The sequence below is a fragment of the Propithecus coquereli genome, unplaced genomic scaffold (assembly GCF_000956105.1).
Source record: "Propithecus coquereli isolate 6110/MARCELLA unplaced genomic scaffold, Pcoq_1.0 Scaffold536, whole genome shotgun sequence".
Lineage (NCBI taxonomy): Eukaryota > Metazoa > Chordata > Mammalia > Primates > Indriidae > Propithecus > Propithecus coquereli.
Genome location: NW_012151241.1, coordinates 1,020,145 through 1,044,823, shown reverse-complemented (window position 1 = coordinate 1,044,823; position 24,679 = coordinate 1,020,145). Strand labels below are relative to the sequence as shown.

Sequence of the window (24,679 nt, the reverse complement as noted above, 5' to 3'; positions counted from 1 at the left end):
GAAATTTCAAGATCCCAGGAAGAACAAAGAAATTAGGTTGGTCACCTGGTTTGTCTCTGCCTGTAATGTCATTATCTGAACTTTAAAATATTGTTCTATCATTGAAATTTTGAGACAGTTAAGCAATGAGAAAGAAAAAAGTGATGATACAGAAAGTAGGAAAAAAAGACTTAAAGCTTTGAAATATTCTTTCCATGGAACTAAACACAACGAATTCTATAAATATCATTGACTCATCTCTATATCGAAAAAATTCAGAAACCAGAGTATTTCAAGTAGACCAGAAAAACTTTCTGTAGTATGGGGATATTCCCTGTCTTGGCCTTTTTCCGTATTTGAATTTATAAATTTCATTCTTTAGCATGCTTCTCAAGGAAGCACTTTCTAAGCTCATCTTCCTAGTTGAGAGCCCTTCACAAAACTCTGCTTGTGTTTTAAAAGACAATGTGTGAGCTCTGTGATGACTTTAAAATATATTTATTTCCACTTAGCTTAGGACTGTTTTGCTTTTATTACATTATTTATGGGGATGACAGGCTGTGGCATAGTTTCTCTGAGGAACCTACTACTTCTCTTCACTACCCCTCCCTGACAGAAAAGACATAAAAAGTGGGAGTGGGGTGAGAAGTGCCCTACTGCTGTGTTTAATGAAGACAACCATCCGGGGCAATTCTGTTTTCTTAAGCACCAGGTGTTGATTTATGAGTAAAGAGACATGCTTGTACCATTGGGTAGCTAAGCCTTGTCTAACATGTGTAAGAACAGCACAGTTAAACCACTGCATTCCAGAGTGTTAAGATTTGTTTTGACAGTGAACTCCAATTACACAACAGATAAAACATATCAGGTCAGTCTTTCCTACTTGTCAGCAAGAATACGATTCTAATTCCTGGAGAATAATCTCCCTTTAAAGGGAAGGGGGTAGTCAAATGGAAATTCATATTTACACTTAAATTTTGAGATTGGTAGCACCCAATTAAAAAGCTTAGTAAAAAGAGGATGGCAAGGAAATGACATCTCAGAATAACTTTTTGCCTTATTTTGTGATTTCCTTATTTGACTTTTTATTATTTGATTTTGGAGCTATTGTATTGAGTCTGGATTTGTCAGTCTTTGCATCCATCTCCAGATGGGGCAGCCAGGGCAGTGAATTTGGGCTATAGGTTATATGCATTCCATCCAACAAGTGGAATGAGTTTTAAACACTTTGTAAGATTACAGTTGGGAGATGAATTCTTTGGACTTCATTGCCTATCAGTGTAGAAAATAACCTTTAATGATTGAATTGCCTCTGTGACTTTGTTTTGTGTCTTTCCTATTTCTTGGGTATTTCTTACTGATAAAATTATTAGAAAAAAATTAACTTCAGTCCCTAAATAATTTTACAATTCAATTCCATTTTTAGTTTTTACTTTTATGTAAGTGCTACATTAGATGTAAAGGGTCTTTAAAAGACTATTTTAAAATCCATCTACCTACTCTTAAATTTTCCTTAAAAAATCCATAGTAGTATTCATAAAGAGGGATCAAATAAATGTAAACTATGCAGAACAAGAATTTTGTATTTTTTTTCAGCTTAATTAAGTTTGAAAAGTTTGAAAGCTCCTGTATAATTTTATTAGTACCGGGCCTAGCAAAACTCTAATTCCATTTGAAAAAGTGCTTTTTAAAAAAGTTGCATCTTTGGACAATGTCTAAGTGCATGTGAGGTGGGGAGAATCCCTATCTAGATATCTTTACAAAGCAGGTTCTTAAAATTTGCAAAGCTATTGACCACTGAATACACTGGCACTAACATATTTCCTCTCTTTTCAGCATGGTAGAAAGCAAAGAGAAGGGAAATGAGGCAGCAGGAAGGAATGAAAGAGGAAGATAATGAGGGCAGGTCAGCAAAGGACATTTTTCATTCCCTTCTTTTCCTCTAACACCTTGGGAGACTTCTCAGCAGCTAACATCTACGTATAAGGAAAATATCTTGCTAGGAAAAGCAAAGAATCAGAAATAGCAGGGTGTAGGGAGAATCAGGAAGATGGCCAAGGAAGCCAAGGGAGGAAGATCCATAATTGGATAAAACCATTCCTCTGCTACATGGACCTTCTTTTTATAAGGTTGTTAGAATTAAATTCGATTTACATGGAGAACTGAAGTGATACACAAGGCCAGATGATTAAGTCCTTTTGTCACTGATAAGGCTTTATTCCCTTCAAGATTTTGATAAGGAAATCCCACACCACAAGGTAATATTTGCTTCTCTACCTGCATCTGAGAGTCACAAGCCACCAAAGGCCAAATTATCTCTATTAGGTGCTTTATGTGGAATGAAAGGTCATTCACTTAGCTGACCATTTCCCAAGCAACCTTACTAAGACTCAGACTTGAAAATTACCTGGGGGGGCTCACAATCAGGACCACTGGCAAGGGTCAAGGCAGAGGGGAAAGTCCATTTTAAGGCTAACCCAGACTCTAATTGCTCATGGATTGAGGATGCCTTTGGTTTAGGCTAGGGCGCCAGAGCTATATACCCTAAGGCTAAGTGAGAATGGGATTTACCCTCTCTTTACAAAGCAAAGTAACCAGAACTAACTCAGTCATTTGAAGTAGACAGAGCTTAAACCAGATGGCCAGCTGAACACTGAAGGTGCACGTGTCAAGATCCATCTTCAGAGTAGTTTATAGCCAAGCCACGGTGACTAACGAAATAGGCCAGATTTGCCTGTGGAACATTATCCTTAATGTTTAGCAGAAAGAGACAGGAAGACGGCAATGAAGTGCAGCAAATGCCAAAGGCTAGCCCATAAAGGAAGGTGTGTGGGCTAAAGTAGTGTCACAAGGAAAAGGTGGCAGAGCGTGTTGCAGGACTTGTAGCCCTCAAACAATAACATACATACACATTTGAGTGGGTAGAATTTGTTAATGTAAGAAAAATTAGAGGAAATTCATAGTTTGTAATGGGCCCAAAGTATTGGAGTAGAGATAAGAATACACTGAAACAACAATATATACACAGACACACATGCTCACATGTACACGTTATTTTTCAGTTTTAGCTTCTTACATCTTCCTTTCCTGACTCCACAGCAGCACACAGGTTAGAGGGTTCTAGTAGATTCCAGCTATAGAATTCTATGCTACTCAGAAAATATATGGCTAGCAAGACATCATCCCTGTTTTCTCCTACGTGGTTTATGCATTCACGAACAGTGAAACCTTTAGAAGCAAATAGATGTCAGATACCAAGAAATGATACAGGAGACTTTCACAGACTTGATTTTAAACCTACTCCTAACTGATGATAGGGTGGTTTTCATCACCTCCATACACACCCTCACACATCCAAAATAGGCCAATTCTGCTGCGGCGCAGTCTAACGTGGGAATACGTCCAGGAGATTTCATGGAAAGGAGTGGCTGGAGGCCATATGAGTTCGGGCGCCGTCGTTTCCTGGGACTGTGTGTCTGTGGAGAAGGCCCTTCCGTCGTCAGGCTTAGCTGGAAACTCATTCACTTAGAGGGGAGAGGCGAGGCGTGACTCGTCAGAACTGAAGGAAGAGGTCGTTGGAGCCTTTTGCCTCTCATGGAAGTGTGTTACACAACATTCAAGCGGATGTCCCCACAGGGAATTTCTGTTGGTGTTTCTGGAGTGATACTTTTAATAATGCGCTGTTGGGAAGAAAATACAATGTTATAAACATTCTTCATAAGTAATTTCATAAACTTGCAAAAATATTTCAACATTAATATTAAAACAAAGCTTAAATAGCATTTTAATAACATTTAATAGTTGGAATAGTGTCATTGATTTTCCTTAAGAAAGGAATTCTCTGTTTGTTCTCAAATATGGATAAAAATCATATATTCAGGAACTATAAGTACCTGTTAGCTAAGAAAATCATTATAACATTAATGCGAGAAAAGGATGAGCCTTCAGTAGAACCTCTGCTGTCCAAGGACGCGCCTTTGAATGACTTAGGAAAGGGTACCCTTTTCTCTGGAGAGGGGCGGCTTCTGCAGCCACACAGGGCTTGGGGAGCAAAGTGAGTGCTGGATTTGGGGCACCCCTGCCCTCAGCCAGGTGCCTTGTGCCATCAGCCACCGTAACAGCCAAGATGTTACTGATTTATCAGATCCACATGTAAGGCAGTACTGGTTAGTTCATACAAGAGTGCAAATTATCACATAATTAGATTTTAAAAGATGTAACCATTTACATTATCACTTCTAATACAATCTCATGTTGATGTAGTACTCAGAGAGGACAGTGAGAATTTCTACTATAGAAACAACTGAGGTACACAAAAGTGTTAAGATAGGTCTGAAATATGCTTGGGCTTGGGTATGAAATATACAACCTGTCTTGTAAAACTTAGCATCAGTGTGACATGAAGCAGCTCAGGGGTGCGGAGAAGGAAAAAACAGCAGCACTGCAGAGGCTTAGAAAAATCTTTATTAAGTTGCTTAGTAAAATTTTTGATGGCCAAAAGTCTGTATGTATGGTAAGCAGGCAAAATTGGATCTGAAAGCATCTTTTGATTTATTGATCTTTAGGTGTAGCTCTGCTACTATCCTTTTTATTTTGGATTGAAAAAATATAGAGTCCCCTTCAACCTTTTGTTTTCTGTTGTTCTTTAAGGAGCAGGGCCTATGGAGTTTGAAAAGTTCCAGTCCTATAGTTAACGAAACTCACAAAATTGTACATTTTGTGTTCCTTGTGACTTCAGTATCTGAGTACTGAACTCTCACACTAGGAATCCACCCAGAAAGGAGTTGTCGCAGTGCTCACCAGCTCCCAGGGCATGTCAAGTCACTGAATGCACAATTGCAGAAACCATCCATTCCCATAGATGAATGTGCAAGTTATAACTGATTAAACAGAATTATGCCTTGCTAATTGGGAGCTAGACAGAGATCACTATAACTAGTCTTAAGTGTAGCTGCGGTGTGCAGAGACAGAAGAGATCACCGAGGTGTATGGTGGGGGCTAGACCAGCAATGAACAGCATCATAAAGTAAAACACTTGGCTCTTGTGCCCTGACCTACCCACACTGGCTGCTCATGGCTCAAAATGCCAGGCCCACTTTGGTTTCCCATGTTTTGGCAGCATTCTAGTTGCCAGACTACTGTTATTCTCAAAATTTGCCAGGCCCTGGCCTTCTGTAAGATGATAACCAGTTAATCTAGGCAATGGATCACTGTTGATATCTTCATAACTATGTACCCATCAGGACTGTCTTCCAGTATCTTTGTGAAGGTTTTAGTAGTTTCTATGACAATGACCTAAGCCAGTGGATGCCTCCAACCTTGAGACTTCTAGGCTCCGGGGGCATGTGATATCCTCCAAATTATACCGGTAAGTGGTGGCTCACACCATAAACTCCCGCCTTGTTGCCAGGGTCCAAAAGAGTTAAGAACTTCACCTTTCTCTTAGCCTCTTTTTTTTTTTAACTAGACCAGAATTTTAGATAAGGCCTTCTCCACTCAAGGAATATTACAGATTATCAAGTCTGGTATTCACAAAGAACTATAAATAATTCTAGACCCTTGGGGTACTTGGCAAAAAACAAGGCATGCTTCATTTCCCTCAACAATTAAGCATGCATATGGGCAAATGAAAGTTTTTTGAGAAATCCTGTAGTAGAGAAACCCATTTAACTTGCCTTAATCTGGCATTCTCCAAAAATTATCTGATTACATAAACTTTTCCCCAGCAGTAGCACCTATTGAGATCACATGGAACTAGTGCTCCTCAAAACACACTTTGGGAATGTTAATACAGTCCAATGAGCATATTTTAAAGATGAGGAAACTGAGGCCCAGAGAAGATGAGTGACTTGCCATAGCTGACTAGGGCTTTTTTCTCAGTCCTCTGTGACAGGCTGTGTCATACTGCTCTCTGGTAACCCACAGCTTCCTATCTGATGACCTGTGATGAAGATGGCCCTACAATTAGTCTTACCTCTACTGCTAATGGATCTGAGCTGTGTTACTTCACACACCTTTGGTGGCATTCATTTGTGACCAACTGGGGGAATTTGCAAGAAAGATGACCACGATTTGAGGTGCAGTCTGCGACTAAAGAATACTGACATTTATTAACCTAAATAGTTCCCACCCCTGACCTTGGCCTTTGAGTTTGAAGCAACAGAGCGTCTGGATCATCACAACTGCCATAAAGGACAACCTGAGGGAATGAATTCAATGACTCTGGGCCTGAGAGTGTATTAGAGTATATTACAAACAATACCAGGGTATAAGGCTCTTTGGGAGGAATGAGGTCATGAAAGGACTGATTTGGGTGTAGGAAATTAGCAACTGCACAGTTCTGTTCACCTAGAATTCAGTTTTCCTGTTTGGAAAAAGAAATGAACCCCGGTAAGAGCTGATGTTTAATTGCCTCATGTTCTCTTGCTTCTCATTTCTTATAAAATGTTTAAGGAAGATTAGTGTGATGGTCTCAGGTCTGAGTTTTACTCTAAGAGCCCACAGAGCAGCCCACCTCAGTTCTCAGGCCATGAGAGATTACAGTCCCTTCTAGCTGTCCCCAAATACTGCCCTTAACCTTTGAGCTCGGCCCCTGCAAAATCCCCAACTATGAACTTGTGAGTGGCCACTTCTTCAGGCTCTTCTGTCATAGCACCCTTCTTACTGTGGCAAGAAACACAATCAAGTAACAACTGAAGCATTTTTAAATCTGGAAATGTGAAGTATTACACTGCTGAGAATCCTGGTGGCTGAACCACTGACTCTGGCAGCACGGGATGGAAAATAACTACTCATCTCTCCCTAACCTCTAGCACCAATTTACTTTAGCAAGCTATTAACCCCGAGGACAAGAGGGAAGCTGAAGATAAAAGTGGAAAGAACACTGGACCAGGAGTCAGAAGACCTGGATTCTGAGCCTCTCTGTACCAAGTGTCCTTAGACGAGCCACTGAAATAAGGAAACTTTGAGCAGAATAATTCCCAGCCTCAGTGTCCTTATCTGCTAATAATACTGGCCCACCCACCTCTCAAGATATTTTGATAACAAAATGAGATAATCCATATGCAGGTGCTTTGAAAAGTATATACTGTTATACAAATTGTAAGGTACTGTTATCAAAATTTTTACAGCACATTCATTTCTGAAATGAATCTTGCTATCATGGCAAAAAACTTTTACTCCATTGGCTTGAGCTAAAACTATAACATTGTTAGTTAACAATTTTTGAGCTAAAACTATGATATTGTTGCAACATCCTTATTTTGAAATGGTTTTCAAAATAGTACTTGTCACATTGCTATTATAAAAATGACCATGGGCATTTTCCACCATAATCTCCACTTAAAATTTGTGTATTGCTCCAGATATCACAGATCTGACATTCCAGTGGTCAAGCAGGAGGCAAAGTAGTTGTCTGATAAGTTTGAAAAGTTATACACAGCCCAAGCTGAAGGCTGTGGGGCACCCAGATGATCAGCTCATTCTTTCGCCCTGTATCTGAGGCTTTGGGAGATGCATTAAGGAGACAGTGGCAGCTATTAGAGGTCTACACCATAGTACAGGTATATAAACATATGAGGTCGAGAGCCTCCTGGTGAATTTCATGTGGTCGACTTATCTCTTTTGTATAGAACATAACAAAAGAATCCTTTTCTCCCAAAACAATTACCAGCCTGAACACACCACATACACACACCCCTCACACATACACACCAACTAGCACATACCTCCTTAAATGTCCCTGGAGTGATGATCAGCCGATAAGTTATGTATGTGGGGATACAGATGAAAGATGAAGTTCCTATGCAGTACCCCAGGATGCTAGACCAGTGGGGATAATTATAATTGAAAAGTCGTAGCTGTGGTGGGCTCATCAAAAAACTGCAAAGGATGAACTAAAACAGAAATTCCAAGAAACATTAAGAATCTTAACAATATCCATGCAGACAGAGACAGCTTTGATACCACAAACACCAAATGCTAAAGCTAAGATACTTTGGGGAAATTCCCAAAATGTGCTATATCCTAGATTGAACGCTGACACACAAAATTATCAATTTCTGTACCCAAGCTGCAAGAATAAAACAGCCAGGTGCTTTTCCTGAGTTTCCTCCCCATCCCCTACCTCAGCCCCTACAGTGGGGATAGTACAGCATCCCTACGGTTACCCCTACAGTTAGGGAAGTTACAGCGCCCCCTTCAGTGCAAGAGATTGGCATCCATTGAGAGTGGTCTGGGCCTGGTCTTGTCAGAAAGCAGAGGAATAAACTGGGTGACCTCTCCATAGCCCCTCCAGACCTAGGGCTTCATATTTCTCTCTGTTTTGTTTTCATTTCCATGCATTTCTCAGCTGTAATTGTTTTGGGTCAAATGAAAGGTGCCTTGTGTCCAGGAAAGATAATAAGGTTCTCGAGACCTAGAGAGGACTCAGGCTTCTGGGTATGTGTTCCTTCTTCCCTTTTCTTGAGCTCTCTGCCTTCTGCATTAAGCTCCATAACCTGGGGTTTCAACAAGGACGGCTCTGCCACGAGGCATCTCAGCAAAGAATGACTGCCTGCCACAAGTCCTCATAATAAAAGGCATTACGGAAGGAAACAAGCAGCGTAATACACTTTTCACTTGAAAATTCTGTGAAAATTTTAACCAAGAAAAATTCCATGGTGCGCTCCTGACACCCAGCTTATGAGTTTTCTTATTTCAGTTTGGTTTCCAGAGAGCGTAAATATCAGTTTTTGCCTAGTAACCACTGTGCCAAAATTGTTATTGCTCTTGATTTAATTTTATTTTATTATTCCATAGTCATAAAGCAGACAGTAATGTAAATTATTTGTGTGGTTAAACATCTATTTATATCTTTTTTTTTCTTTGTCTGCAGGTAGTAAAATGGGAAATGGTTAAACACACATCCATCTTCTGAGCAGTGTTATCCTAAGTCCGGGAGGAAGCCTTCAAAACAGAAGCCCCGTCAATCACAACCCTTCTGCTGACCTACTCTCCTCGTCCCCAGACCCGGCTACCAAGGAAGATCCTTTTGGGAGAGGGAAGAAGAGGGTCTGGTCAGGAGCGCTCCCTGCCACACAGCTTGTCTCATCTCGATGGCAGGTGTGCGGAATCAACTCGGCCAGGGAGGGCTGCTTGTTGCGGCAAGTGCCACTCGGAAACCCCCTGACACACCCCAGCCTATCCCTGCTCATACGCAACATTTTCTTTTATTGTAATTTGGCTTCAGTGAAAAAGAATATTTTTAGTAAGCTACTTGTTGTTTACCTTAAAGCAACCTTAAAAAGCCCAGAACAGGGGATCTGTTAAGTAAACCTAGAAGTGGAAGACAGACTTGCCTCCTCTTAATTGGGCACTAGAGCACTTGCCTTTAGAGGAAGTGAGTAAAGCAAACATGGGGATTATGAGTAATGTGCCTGAGCCCGAATCTGTACGTGGGTTTTGCTGGGCAAAGAAACTCACTGTGCACCAAGAGCTTGCCCAATCCGATAACCAGAAATTCACAGAAATGAACATTCCCAAAGCCTCAGGGCCAGGACCAGGGTGAGGCATATAAGGCTTAGTTGTTTAAGGTGGAGGGCGGAGGGCAAAATTTCAGTAATCAAGTTAAATAATATTTTAGTGCAAATTTTAAAAGATAGGATCTGACAGACTATGGACTCGGATAAAGTGAGTGAGGTAAACCATACAAATATAGGGTCGGATCTTGTGTTTATTTAAAATGTTGATATTTTGTTCATCCTGAATCTTTTTGCATTAATTTTATTTTTAAAAATATTGCATTTAAATATTATCTTGAATACTGAGTTTTTTGGTGCCCCCCTTAAATTTTATACCATGGTGAGTATCTCAGTTGCTTCACCCAGGTCTCAGCCCTGACATTATTTCCTCCCTCTGTGGGGAACATGAAGGCAAGCAAGCAAACATGTTTCTGCCCTCGAGGAATTAATCCAATGGCTCTTCTTCTTTGAAAAACAAATGAAAGGACTTAAGTAGATTATGGAGAAGCACTGGTAATGATACAGATTAATAACCCACTTATGTCAGGACTTCTGCTTCTGGTGGTGGTGGGCTAGGTGATTCTGACCAACCCTCTCCCCAGAAAACAACTAAGACTTCTGGGTTAAAAAATAAATGTGTTTTAAATTTACCTAAAAGCATCATGAGCTGATAGGGTAAAGGAGACCAGAGTCACACCAGAGCCACTGTGCCCTGGGAATATTTGCTGCTTAAAGCAAACATTGGCTTTGATTTTGGAAACCTGCGGGGTCCAGGGGCAGGGAAGTCAGGGAGGGGTTCTGGGGTAGAGAGAGACCTGCAGTGTCACGGAGGCGAGAATGAGCACACTGTCCCTCATATGGAAGTTAATGTCGAGAGGTGTGGGCACAAAAAAGGTACCAAAAATAAAGGGCTGCCCCAAGAAAGTCAAAACGGAATACAAAAAGGGCTGTTTTGAAAGGGGGGAAGGGACAGCTACATGCCAAAGAGGTGTCCTAAGACAAAATGGGATGGCCCGGATCCTCCGAATCAGCTGGAGATACACTGGAGGAACAGTCTAACAACTGTTCTGGTTCTAAAAGATCAAAATGTCCCCAAAATAAAGTTACAGATAGATGAAAGAACTGAAGAATAATCCCTGCTGGGGTGCATGGCGTGGGTTTACCCCGGCTACCCGAGTGCACTTAGGGGGCCAGCAGGGTGTCACCCACCTCAGGCAAACATCTCCCTCCAGGTGGACACCAAGGGAAGCAGGGGCACGGGAAGCAAGGGCGAAGGGAATACCGAGCACCTCTCCACAAAGGGACAACCCTTGGAGCTTGGCTGTTTTCCCACCCAGGTCCTTCGGCAATAAACGTACTTTACTTTTGACTCAGATCTGTGTTTGAGGACCTCCGTGTGGGGCCTCTTTAAGAAAACGCATGTCAAGTTATAAATACAAAATTACTAAGACCCCTTCCAGGGCCTTCATGAGCAGCACAGTAAGTCCTTCCCTGCTCTTGAACAGTTCTACTTATTACATGACTTTGGACCCCTTCACATAACATTCCTAAGTCTCAATTTCCTGAGACGTGAAATGGGAGAACCGGAACTGTAACTACTCCATAGGATTATTGTGAGGATTAAAAGAGCAACGGGTGTAAGTTTAACCCAAAGTCTGGCCTGGCACTTAGCACTCAATGAATGGTATCTGTCATTATTGTTGAGCAGGCGAGTGGTACGCTAAAGTGACTGAAGCCAGCCTGCTCTGTGGTGTTAGAATTCAGAAGAGTGGGGAACCACGGTGGGCAGAGAGGCTGGGAGGGGGCACGAGAGGGGCTGCTGAAGTGCGGGTTGTGTTTTTGTCTCTTGGTATGGTGTTGGCTACATAGGTGCGCTCAATTTATAAAATTTCTTTGAGATGTACACTGAGGATTTGCATGCTTTTCTGTATGTTATACTTAAATAAAATTTATTTTTTATAAGTGTCTTTTTCTGGGGCAAGAAGGTGAAGGGAAATGACAACTCACCAGGAGAAACACAGGGCTGATGGCTACCCAGCAGATCCTCCAAAACCATCCAGGGCTGAAGCCAAGCATTTCCTTCACATCACTGCAGAACTGAGAGATGCCTAAAGTCACCCAAAAGAGAAAGAGACTGACTGAGAGAGCACATGGACTGTCCTGTTTCCTGATTCTCAGGGCGAGTCAGGCTCACTGGGATCAGCACTGGGAAAGACAAGGAGGAAGGGAGCTGGAATTCCTACCCAGAACGAACTTCCAGCTCTGGAATTTCTCTATGGGAGGAGCTCAGGGACACCAATATTGTCTGAAAGTGGGACTGGGGGACTTGTCACAAAGTTGTATTTTTATAGCAAGCAAATAAAGCTCTTTCTACATAATGTGGGAAGATTGATGGACACTGGGAAGAGACCTAACAACCCCTCTTGGTGCTACACTACCTTTCTAAGATAGCAGTGTATATTTGATTTTATTGTTATAGAAAAGAAAGTTGAATTCTGTCTAGGAATGGTGAACCCGCTGGACAGAGACTGACTGTGACCGTTAGGCTAGAAATGTTCCAGAGAAAATTTTAACCACAATATTGCCCATTCATATGCCAGATCAAGATCAAGGTTCTTCTATAAAAAGTAACTGATGCGGAAGTGAGAACTGAGAACTCCCACCAACGGGTGAGAAATTGAGAAAGGGAGGTGCTGGGTGGTTGCTTCCCTGGGAGCTCCCAGCAGTTCCTAGGGCAGGTCTATAGCAGTTCACACACTTTGAACTTTGTCCTCTGAATTGCCAAGGAGGTGGGGAGGATTTCTTCTTTTAAAAAAACTGGGCCTATGTGCAACTCAAATGTGCCCTCCCCTTCATAATGACTGCCATTCTAAAGTGGTTTATTATCATAGTAAGAAAATAAATATTTTTTTTAAGAAATGAGGTCTTGCTCTGTTGCCCAGGCTGGAGCACAGTGGCATGATCATAGCTGACTGCCGCCTTGAACTCCTGGGCTCAAGCAATCCTTCCACCTCAGCCTCCTAAAGTGTTGGGATTACAGGCATGGGCCACCGCACCCCGCCAATAAATATATTTTTAGAATGAAATAATCACTTCTTGATTTGAAAGAGAGGCATCTCTGAACCTGGTGTTTTCCTTTTCAATTGACTGTGCCTTCCCCATCCCCACCCAGGGGCTCTTGGGACCTCTGCCAATGGACCAACGTCAGCTCACTCCCTGCACCCCTGGTGGTTTTACCCTTATCAAATTCCATCCCAGGACCAGAGGGGAATGAACTGAGGACTGTACCAAGGCAAACAGCACAAATAAGAGCATTCTTGCCTCTTCCCTAGAAGATAAGCTCCTAAGCTGTGCCTCAGGGCTCTGGAAGGAGCTCTTGCTCGAGAAATTTAAATTTGGGGCCACTCCATTTAACAGTAGTATATCGTACATTCTGCAAATGCATTCGCTGTGCACTAATTCTGAGTTGTCTATTCGGTTCTTAGAGCCCATCGGGATGTTAACTACTGTGGATGAGCTACATGGAACTGCTTTAGCCTGTCTCCACTGGGTAAACATTCAAACTTGGAAGGAAAAAAAACGTCCTCCCAAGAGAATGGGCAGTCCGTTGTACCGAGTGCGAGTGTGAAGGAAATGACCTATTTCTGAAGAAGGCACGCAGCTGAGATTATTTTACAGAACCATAAGGAGGTCACACCCGTAAACTGCCCCTCCCTGCCTCTCTTTGATGAAATCAGCCCTTCTCTGTTGTGCTGGCTGGGTCGTGTAGATAGGATCCCAGCGGGGCTGAAGGAAGCATCTTACCGTAGAACCAAGACACAGCAATGGCTTCTATAAGTACGACAGTAAGCACGGCAGGCCCTGTGGCATACTCCTCCAGCAGCTTCACCACGTAGGCCCCGCCCTGGAAATGAGAGTGTGAGCCTAGTTAAGGGCCCTCTGAGGCGCTGCCTCTCCTTACTACACAGGCCTGCAGAAGCTTCTTAATGTAGGGTATTTCTGGAAAATTCCCACGTTGGACCTAATATAAAGACCCCAGAGTCCGCCTCTTGAACTGGCCTTTGCAATGTGGGCCAGGTACTCACCCTGCAAGACACTTCTTCCTGTCCTATGAAACACATTCTTCTTACTTGTTTCCTCTCCTCACTAAATTTTAAGAGACAAACTCCAAAAGGCCTCTGAATCTATTTTCAACTTTCTTCAACTTACTGAACACTTATTGTGTTCCTGGAGAACTTCCACCTCTAGAGACTGAATCTGGGAGGGTCCATGACACCAGACACATTGAGGACCTTGGTCGCAGTTGCCATCTGTCCTAACTCATGACTCCTTTGGGTTCTACTCAGCCCCACTCCACCCCCTCTCTGAAGCTCCAAGGCCATTGGGGTCACTGCTTGAAGATGCATATCTGCAAAATCTGCCTTGAGTCAGGAGGACACAGCCTAGGATGCCTGTGGATACTATCTGATGCAGACTTCAGAGTATTTCAGCTGCCAAAAAAAAAAAAAAAAAAAAAAATTGCCAGTAAGGCAATGACTGACTTCTTTACCATTGCAAGTTCTGGAGGAGACAAAGTGGCATTCCACATATGAGATGCCAGCCTCCAGATGTTCTGCATATCAGGATATCAAGGCGACATTCCCATGAAAGCAGCCCTAAGGAGTGGAAATAGACTGGAAAAGAAAATCCTAAATTCTCTCCAGGTATTTTGCCAAGCCTGAAATCTAGTTGGATCTCTTGTAAAATGCTAGAGCCTCCAGATAACTTTGCACAGATTCTCAAACAGATGCTGCCAGAAACACTTTCTTCTCCTTGATGACAAACTTTTCAATGGGAGTAATAAACCCTCTTCCTTTGGCCCCAAAGCCAGGGTGCCATGTGGGATGGAAGGAAAGGGACAGCCTCTCATAGTGTTCTATTGCCCTAGGGGAGGCCAGCTCAAAGCTGAGGGCATGATACTCACAAAAGTCAGGGTGATCAGGGATCCGAAGAAGCAGGTAATGACCACAGCGAGTACAAACCACTCCCGGCGTTTGGCCCAGATGTGCGGGAATTCATCCAACACAGCCGTGATCACCCCCTCCAAGCCTGCAAACTGAGAGGTACATGCACACGGTCACAGTGGAGGCTTTGGGACAAGTCTGTGGACTTCAGGACAGTGAACAGGAGGGAGGGGTAAGATGGCTGAGTGACTAGTCAAGTAAATCGTGACCAGTTCTCCTGACTCACTGGCCCATGAAAGCATCTAGAAGTATATTCCCCTGTTTTACACTGTCATTTAGAACCCTTCACTAAGGACATCCAGGAAAGAAAATGTAACGTATGGACAGAACTTCAATATGTGAGGTCTCTTGGGGAAACTTTGCAGCAGAAAGGCCACGTGCAAGCTGCTGAGCTGAATGCTAGGCAGGGCAGAGACACAAGGACCTCCCCCGGCCTTTAGGTGCCATCATCTGGGCAAGGGCAGTGCACAATAATGACAGTTCACGTACGGCGAGTGCTTGGCTGGTGCCAGCACGTTACCCACATTATCCCATTAATGACTCGGCAGTACTTGAGGGTGGTAAGTGCCATCACTGAGGAGTGAAGCCGGGGCCTGGGAAGCACCAGAGATGGGAGGGAAGGAGTATAGCTGCCGCCACCTCCTCCTCCTCCTCGTCACCTCTCCTCTTCATCCTCCCAGAGCCCATCTTCCCTCCCCACTCACTCACCGTGCTGTCCAAGCCCAGCGTGATTAACATCAGGAAGAAGATGATGGCAAAGAACGTGGACGCTGGCATGTTGGCTATAGCTTCTGCATATGTGATGAAGAGGAGGCTGGGGCCTGAGACAGAGGGGGAGAAAAGAGGAGGTGGTTGCTGAGACCTGTCCTACAAAGATGTCACGGAGGAAAACTCAGCCACAACAGTTCCAGTTCTTATCGCAAGACCTTACACGTGAGTCAGGCCTTGACACGCACCCAGTGCTCCCTCACACTCCACTCCTCACACCCGGCCACCTGACATCCTGGTGGGCAGACAGTGCCCATCTTGAAAACTGTGTGCCCTCGATTAGTGTGGGAGATGGAAACAGACCAGAGACCCCTAAGACTAGCGAAGCTGCACACAGTATAAGAGTTTCCACTACATAACAACTCAGTGGCTTTTTCAGCACCAGGATTGATATTTCTAAAGTCCCACAGCATTTAGTCCCCTCTGATGTCTTTAGCTCCAGACCAGCAGGAAGTATTAAATTGATTTCAGTAGCGTCACAGAGACCTTGGAATAAAGACCTCCTATTTTAAAGTCCCTATTGATAGTGTGAGGGACACACCTTCAACCTCTCATGGGCTAGCTAGGGGTACCCTCATTTGGGGTACAGGCTTGATCAAAGCACTGCATCAGGCCAAAGACACAGTCTGTTAGCAAGAAAGCCTTGGCACCCATCCTCTAGATCCAATCATGTCTTTTCCAACCTCTGTTGCTCTTTTCTTATTCCATGAAAACCTCACAGTGGAGTAACCACATTGGATATATTTTATTTTTCTGCAAGGAGTAATTCTAAGAATAATTATTTGCTTACTAGACTTGTAGCTATCCCAAGACCATGACAGGTCCCAAACCCACTGGTTTTACTGCTATCATCCGAGTCACATTTTCAAGTCTGTAGGTTTTTGAAGCCCCCACTCCTGGGCACCAAGGAAGCAGCACCATTCCCAGTGACCTGAATGCATGGAAAGGGTTGAGATTTCCAAGGCATTAAGTTTCTCTCAAATCTTTGAAAAATTTAAGGCAGCATTTGGAAATAATTCAAAAGTTATGTATTTGTAAAGATTCAAAGCCAGGAAATTCAGTAGGAGCAGGGGACCTAAACAGAACCTAAGGTCTTACCTGCATCTTTGGCCACCTCAGACACATCCTCGTTCCTCATCTCAGCCATGTACCCTAGCACCGTGAAGATGACAAATCCCGAAACGAAGCTCGTCATGCAGTTCACCACACTGGTCACCAGGGCATCTCTGGAGTGGGAAACCCAAGGGGTCTGAGACAGTTCCAAGGTCGGGAGTCTAAGGAGCATCTGTCTGTTTGCCTGCCCTGCTGGAGACAGGCCAGCTGTGGCAAGGGCCATCAGGCTGAGCTGTCCAGTATCCTGTCCCCTTTTCTCAGAGCCCACCTCCCAGGCTGGAAGCACAAACTGCTGGAAGCACACAGTGTGGGGAGAATAGCGAGAATAGCAGGTTGGGAATTTTTTTTTTTTTTTTTTGAGACAGGATCTCGCTCTGTCACCCGGACTAGAGTGCAGTGGTGCCATCATAGCTGACTGCAGCCTTGAACTGCTGTGCTCAAGCGATCCTCCCACCTTAGCCTCTGAAGTAGCTGGGACTACAGGTGCACGCCACCACACCCAGCTAATTTTTCTATTTTTTTGTTCAGACAAGGTCTCACTATGTTGCCCAGGCTGGTCTTGAACTTCTGGCCTCAAGCCATCTTCCTGCCTTAGCCTCCCATAGTGCTGGGATTATAGGAATGAGCCATCGTGTCCAGCCTAAGGGGTGTTTTAAAAGGCAAACTTATTGTGAAACAGCACAACACAGACCTCCCCATTTCAAATAGGCCTAGTTCAGGAGCAGGGCCCAGGTTGGAATGGGGGCTAGGATGAGGCCTTGGCTTCACGTTTGTGAAGTCCTCATATTTAGACTTTGACATTATCTTCAAATAAAGTCAAAAGACTGCCACAGAGATACTTTTAAAAGACTTCATCATACAACTTCAGGCTGGTGTCCCATTGCAAGGCCACATTGCTTAGGGTACAAATGAATCACCCCCTACCTTTAAAAAAATAAATTCTATAATTATCTTATGAATAGCATAAATAGATTGCCAGACACTGCCATCTGTAATAGAGCATTAAAAGTCTAAAGATGATGAGTGATATTTAAATCATAATTGGTACAACACTTCCAGTTTTGTTAAAATTTCTGAAGTAAGTTTTTGCAAGGAAAAAAATTGTGGCATTTTGTGTTAGTCAAAATAATTAATCATTTTACTTTTTTGTGTACGTACATAAAACAAATGGTCACATCACAATTTTTGTTGTTAAACATATTAACTAATTAAACCTAACTATTGTATGTTACAATTTTTATAAACCTGCTTTGGAATTTCTTTTTTTTTTTTTTTTTTGAGACAGAGTCTCACTCTTTTTGCCCGGGCTAGAGTGCCGTGGCGTCAGCCTAACTCACAGCAACCTCACACTCCTGGCCTCAAGCAATCCTTCTGCCTCAGCCTCCCGAGTAGCTGGGACTACAGGCATGCACCACCATGCCTGGCTAATTTTTTCTATGTATTTTTAGTTGTCTGATTAATTTCTTTCTATTTTTAGTAGAGACGGGGTCTCGCTCTTGCTCAGGCTGGTCTCAAACTACTGAGCTCAAACAATCCGCCCGCCTCAGCCTCCCAGAGAGCTAGGATTACAGGCGTGAGCCACCACGCCTGGCCGGAATTTCTTTTTTCTTGAGACAGGGTCTTGCTCTGTTGCCAGGCTAGAGTACAGTGGCATCATCGTAGCTCACTGCAACCTCAAACTCGTGGGCTCAGATGATCCTCCTGCCTCAGCCTCCTGAGTAGCTGGGACTACAGGTGTGTGCCAGCATGCCTGGCTAATTTTTCTATTTTTTGTAGACATGAGGTCTCGCTCTTGCTCAGTCTGGTCTCGAACTTCAGACCTCAAGTGATCCTCCCACCTCAGCCTCCCAAAGTGCAGATTACAGGTGTGAGCCAAAGCACTCAGCCTCAGAATTTCTTAATTATTATTTTTTTTATATACAGGGACTCCCGCAACCTCTGAGTAGCCCAAGTGAAGTTATGGCCTGGGTGGGTGCTCTAGCCATGGGTGAATTGGTCAGGGACCTGCGGTACTCCCAAGGGGTAGTGTCATCATGGCCAGAGCCTGGTCAAGTTCGAGGCCATCAGTTCAATCGCCTTCCTCCAGACTAGCTAACTTTCACTTACCCCACTTTCAAGCTTTGCTCGAGGGCCCCAGATACTCACTGGTAACAGTTGTTGTGGAATTTGTTGTAGCTAGCAAAAGCCAGTAGGACCCCAAAGCCCGGACCGAGAGAGAAGAAGATCTGAGCAGCAGCATCCACCCATACCTGGAACACAGCAGGGATCAGGGCGTGGGGGTGGGGGTGAGACCCAGGCTGACACCGGGCACCTGTGGGGCCAGCACCTCTTGCGCCTCCATGTGGCTTTGCACAGAGCTGGGAGACCAGCTTGTAAGGCACATTCCAGGAATGGCCACATATCAAGTGCAAAAAAACGTAATTTCTTTTCCTATCATTTAGGCATAAACCCATCAGTGGCCTCAACTGTGCCTTTTGTGGTTGTAGTTCTGGTTTTAAACATCATTGCAGACTTGCACACCGAAAGCAAATTCCAGTTGTCCCTACCATCCTATTCAGAGGAGCACTAGCTTCATTTAGTAAAATGACAGGTGCATACAGTTTCCCCCATCTTACCCCTGTCTCCAGGAGTTTCTGCCAGTTGGGTTTCAAGTAGAAGAGAACACCCCTCCAGGCTCCCGGTAGAGTGGCCCCCCTCACCAGCAGGACAGAAAGGACGATGTAAGGGAAGGTGGCTGTCACCCACACCACCTGTAAGGACGGAGAGCAGAAACACAGGTTATCACCATGCTATTCCGGAAGGGGCAGGGGAGGGAGATGGGTGGACATCAGTGTCTTTTATTCTTGAAGGCCTAGAGAAAGGAGATCCACCTTTTTTCTGTCATTTTAGGAGACAGGGTGCTGTAGCAGAAAGATCACAGCCTTCAGAATCAGGTGGATAAGGATCTGATTCAGCTTGGCCAATACTAACCTCAAAGCCTGCTCCGCATCTGTAGAATGGGGAAATATCTAGCAGGAAACAACAGAGTTGGCCTGTGTATCTAAAGCACTGAACATGGTCCATGATGGGTTTCCAGTAAATTATTGCCACTATTACTAATTGTGATACTACCAGAGGGTTAAGGGAATTTTGAAAAAAAAAATCATATAATGGTTCTTGAGATTGGCCCATTTCGAGAATTTTCTAACAGATTTAGTGAAGAGAGAGATTGAGCATCATGGAATATGTTTGGTGTTGAAGGAAACAGCGACTGTCCCCTGACCAGTAGCTGTCCAGGCTACTGGGTTCTATGTTTGAGACTCTGTGGGCATCTTGGCCAGCCTGGATCAGCGGCTAGAGTCTCCTCACCTTGCCAGATGTTTTGACACCTTTCCAGATGCTGAAATAGATAACAGTGAAGATCAGCATGATGCAGAGGGCAAGCTGCCAGCTGATGCCCCCCAGGTCCTGGAGTCCCTTGGACCGGTGGATCTGTAGGACGTGGCGCCTGGGGTACAGGAGAAAGAAAGGCCCTGAGAGAGGGTCTGCACAGTGATCTGGGCACACAGTCTGTGATACCTCTAGAAGGGAGCCTGGGGGAAAATGGACGCTGCCCTGCAAGGACCAAGTGGCCACTGAGCCCCCGGAAGAGCTGAAATTGGCCCTGCCCATCCTGAAGGAGTAAGATGCACATTCAGTCTGCCACCCCTGGGAGGAGTGCTCAGCCCAAAGGCAGACTTCCTGGTCTCCCCTTTGCTGGCTGGGACCTGAACCCCTTTGATCAACATGACTGGCTTTTAGGTACATGAGGATGTGTATGTGTGGGTACTGGCCCCCCTCCCATACCCCAAAGGAGCTCTTTCTTTGGGTTGTCATTGCCTGAAGTTCCAGCATTAAAAAAGACTACCTTCTACAAGCATCTTCTTCCAAAAGACGGATTCCACTTAAGAAGTCAACACATTAAACCAGAAATTATTCGAACAGTTTTGAATTATTGAAGTAGTAGGATGCTTTGCTTCCATGATAGCTGGCCAAGACGAGGACACAGGAAGGAGGGTGGTTTTGATGCAGGGAAATAGTTGTGGAATGTGAATGCAGGGATCTGCTTGGGCATGCTGGGGCAATCCGGATTGGCACATCAGAAAGGAGGTGGGGAGGTGCACAAGGGCCAGATTATGGAGTCCTTGAGGTAGAGCTTCTGGCCCTGCCACTCTGTTGCTCACATTTGCTCCCCCAGCCCTGATAGCTTCATCTCTCAGAAATCTGCCAGGAGAGGGGTGAAGAGCTCTTGGCTCCTGCCTTCTTCCTACACGGCCAAACCACAGGGGTGTGGCCTGCCGCTAACAGACCACCCCCTCACTTACATGCACTTACGTGTAAAACTCTTCAGCGGGGGATGTGGAATGGGGTGTCCAGGTGATGTTGCCCTCAGAGAAGTAGTTGGTGCAGTTGCCAGTGTTCCAGGAGTTCTTGCAGCTGGTCCAGGGCAGCTGGTCGGTGAAGGAGGAGATGAGGTAGTACAGTGCCCAGGCCATGATGGTGTTGTAGTAGGAAGCAATGTAAAAGGCAATGATGCAGATGGTGTAACCGATCCCTGGGCAGTGGGTGAGACAGGGGAGAGAGGCCAAGTTTACAGGATAACCCAACAGTGAAAGGCTGAAACAGGGTGTTGGAGAATCCCACAGCCCAGGGGAAAGGGAAGGGTGGGTGCTACCATCCACATCATTCCCCAAGGACTCTGGGAGACGTTGGAAAAAGCAGCAATGCAGCAAATTACTCATATAGATTTGTAAGGTTACATGTTTTAGAAAATATGCATGTGTGCTGTTAATGCCATAAAATTTTTAAATTTAGTTTACTTTTAGTTGCCCTGTATTCTGTTTTCCTTGAACAATTTCACGCTATTTGAGTAGTCAAAAACTTAATTACCCAAGGTATCTTCCAGGGATACCTAAGGCCTAACTGATTTCCAGATGAAGGTCCCCAGCTCCCACCCATTCATGGAAATCACCACTTCCTTGGAGGCCCCACTCACCCACCCACCTAAAACCTGGAGTTACCTTTGAAAATTGGGCAGATTTTCCTCCAGATTGAAATGCATCCATTTCGATGGTACTGCCCCAGCGCGAGCTCCATGTAAAAGAGCGGGATCCCCCCAAAAATGGCCATGATGGTGTAGGGCAGGAGGAACGCCCCTGAGGCAGATGAAAGACAATTTCACTCCCTGCCCATAGCTATTCCAGGACAGCCCAGCTGATCTGTCATGCCAAGAATCACATAGCCATCTGATGTGCAAGCATCACAAAGCCACGCTATGCTGAGTGACCTCACACCGTGCTCCCCTAGTTTTAGTCTTGGCCAGAAGTAGTAGTAGACAGAGCTCCACAGCTAAAACGAGGTTCGGGAGAGGAGGCCAATAGAATAAATGTAAAGAAAGCTAGGTTTGGGAGTGAACAGAACAAGCACTAGGCCCACCTCTACTTCTGACTGCCTGGAGAACCCTGGCCACTTCCCCTCTCTGAGCCCCAAAGTCCTCCCTGTAACATGACAGGGTTGAGGAGAGCTGAGGTTCCCAAACACAGCCATGCATCATAATCACTTGGTGAGCTTAAAAACTGACACCCAGATTCCTAGGTCCACCCCAGACCTTCTCATGCAGAATCTCCAGGTATGGGTGCAACACAAAATTTTTTCAATTTCCCTAGGTGATTGGTATTTGGGACCCTTGGAACAGATCAGGTACGACGATCTGTAACAATAGCTGCGACCATCTTGGAGTCACTGAATTACTGTCTTTGTTCATTGGTATGACTCCAGACACTTGATTATTGACATTTGACTATATTTCCATAATTCCATTGAGCAGAATGATCCCTCACAAGCTACCTTTGCAGAGGTGACAGAAAAGGGTAGTTTTCATGGAACAAGATAGCACAGAGCTGCTGCATAACTGGACATGCTCGTGTCTCCTGGATCTTGTGGCTGAGGCTGAGTTTAGAAATGCCAGGTTGGGGAATGCCCACCTGCAACCTGAGTTTTAGCCCAAAGGGTGGGTCAGCTATGATTTTCCCTGATGACTTTTCCTCCCATAAAATGCTTTGAATCTAGAAATCTGAAATCAGTACAACTCGGAAAGGTCTACATAACTTATAATCACACTGGATAAACCTGCTTGAGAACAAAAAGCATGTTGTGTTTTTGTGGTGGGCTTTGTCCAAACGGTTTTTGCTTGATGGCTTCACACTTTGGAATGAGCGTAGGGAAAACATCACTGGTGACCTCGCCCCTTATGTAGCACTCAGGCTAAAGGTTAGTCTCTCTGCCAGGAGATAAGGTGATTATGACTTCTGCTTCTCCCAGGCAGGAAGCTGTGAGCTTCCTGGGTGCCCCCTGGAACTGTCTTTGCAGCCACATGGACAGAAGTTCTTAAGAGCAGCAAATCCAGGCAAGTTTGTGTCTGGCCACAGAAGTGAGGGTAAGGGTGACACAAATGAATTATCCCAAAACTTCCTTTGAGCTGCCCTCCCAAATTGGTTGCCAGAACTCCCATCAAAATAAATATTGACACCCTTTCCTTGTCCTTTTCCTATTCTGATAACAAGTCCAATGTCAACATGAAGGCCCCACAACTACTCCCTTCTCTCCCCTGCTCTACTCTCCCCCAGGTTCCCATATTCATGCTATATGGTCAGCTACTATTTTTGACAATCTACAAGTTAACTACTCTAGAGGCTTTAGGAGTACAAGAAGGAACAAGATAAGGTCTCTAGCCTAAAATAGCTAACATTCTCGTAGGAGATATAAGGTATACCCGTGCCTGGTTTGGGCTTGGCATTAATGTCATACTATGGCTGGGTCCAGCTTTGGAATATGCCCAAACTGGTAACTTAAGGCTCTAGACTTAAGTTGATGGCTTTCTCTGACCTCACACAGGTCCAAAGGCCCAGAAGAGTCTAGGACTCTGGAGCCAACCCCCAATTTTTCCTTATGCAGATCTAACCCTCCGGACTCTTCCGAGGGGAACCTGCCAGCAGGAGTGAAGGAACTCGGCACAGTGCTGATGGCCATTCCCTCCCTTCTGGCTGGCAGAGGACAGGGCTCGGATAACGCAGGGTGCGAAGGAGGCCCTTCAACAAATGAAGCACGAATGATGCTGAACATCTGCGAGGTCAGGTTTTGCTGACTTAAGCTTTTGGCTTCCTGAAAATTTGTCTTTTAGGCTAACTTGAAAGTCTAAGTCATCTTGTTCCCAGACTCATATCAATTAAGACAGAAAGGATATGATTTATCTTCTGGTCTCTCAAGAGGATCTACAGCCCACCCCTGGGTCAGAGCCTCCGCTCATGGCCGTGATACTGACCCCCTCCGTTCTGGTAACATATGTAGGGAAAGCGCCAGACGTTGCCCAGGTCCACAGCGTAGCCAATGACTGAGAGGAGGAAATCCACCTTTTTGCCCCAGGTCTCCCGCTCCCCTTGATGGACCTCAGCCACTAGGGCGGTGGTGGCAGCCGGGACAGAGTGCCGCGCGTCATCCCCGGCACCGGGACTCGGAACCGCTGAGTATCCATTGGATATTTGGCCGGACTCTGCTTTATCTGCTGGGGCAGGGACACCCTTCTGTAGAACTCCGTTTTCCTGACAATCTTCTCCGTCCTTACAGGCTGAGACCTCCTTCTGAGAATTTAAGGGTACGGTTTCCATCCTGGTTAGTGAATGATACCGATGCCCATCTGCCAAGGACCGGAACCGAGTTCTTGGTGCTTGGGTTTGTGGATCACCTCACAGCTCTATATCGAGGGGGTCCACAGCTCTGTTGGAAAGGCACACCGAGAGAGGAGAATAAAATTAGGCATTTACTTGTCTGTGGTACGAAGTCATCACATATCTTAAACTACACTAGTTAATGGGATCACAAATGCGTATGTCAAATGTGAGACATCCTATCTGCTATATGAGAGTCAATAAAAGAAACTAAGTTTTCAACCTACACAGGGTGTCAAATCACAAGTAATCTGAAAAGGAAACAACCAAATAAACAAAAATAGACAGCAAATCACCAAGGTTCTACACAGGCTCTATTTAAGAACAAAGCACTGGCTTCACTTTGAGGGACCAGATCTCGCCCTGTAGTTTGCCAGTAACTCAGAAGAACGTAAGAGGCTCACCCCAAAGCTTCACAGAGGCCTCGCTTGGTCCTGGGTGTTATGCTGGGAAAACAACAACAAATAAAGCAGGAGTTTCTGCCTGTAAGTAGGTAGGGATAGTCCTCTCCATCATTTAAGCTGAACACCTAAAGTTATATTTTATATAAACTGTACATATGATTTTAAAAGGA

At 44.7% G+C, this 24,679-nt stretch overlaps 1 protein-coding gene across 1 annotated transcript; it reads right to left on the bottom strand.

Annotated features, from left to right (window-relative positions):
- Nucleotides 1–3,043: 3,043 nt before the first annotated feature.
- Nucleotides 3,044–24,150, bottom strand: SLC6A4 (solute carrier family 6 (neurotransmitter transporter), member 4). Its single transcript, XM_012657316.1, has 13 exons — nt 23,703–24,150; nt 21,403–21,537; nt 20,717–20,936; nt 19,712–19,850; nt 18,979–19,113; nt 18,509–18,612; nt 16,349–16,476; nt 15,191–15,303; nt 14,443–14,574; nt 13,284–13,383; nt 11,487–11,587; nt 7,707–7,874; nt 3,044–3,659 (listed from the first exon to the last, which is right to left on the bottom strand). Exons 1-13 carry the CDS (start codon nt 24,043–24,045, stop codon nt 3,585–3,587), a joined length of 1,893 nt encoding a protein of 630 aa, XP_012512770.1. The 5' UTR covers nt 24,046–24,150; the 3' UTR covers nt 3,044–3,584.
- Between the last annotated feature and the right edge of the window lie 529 nt (nt 24,151–24,679).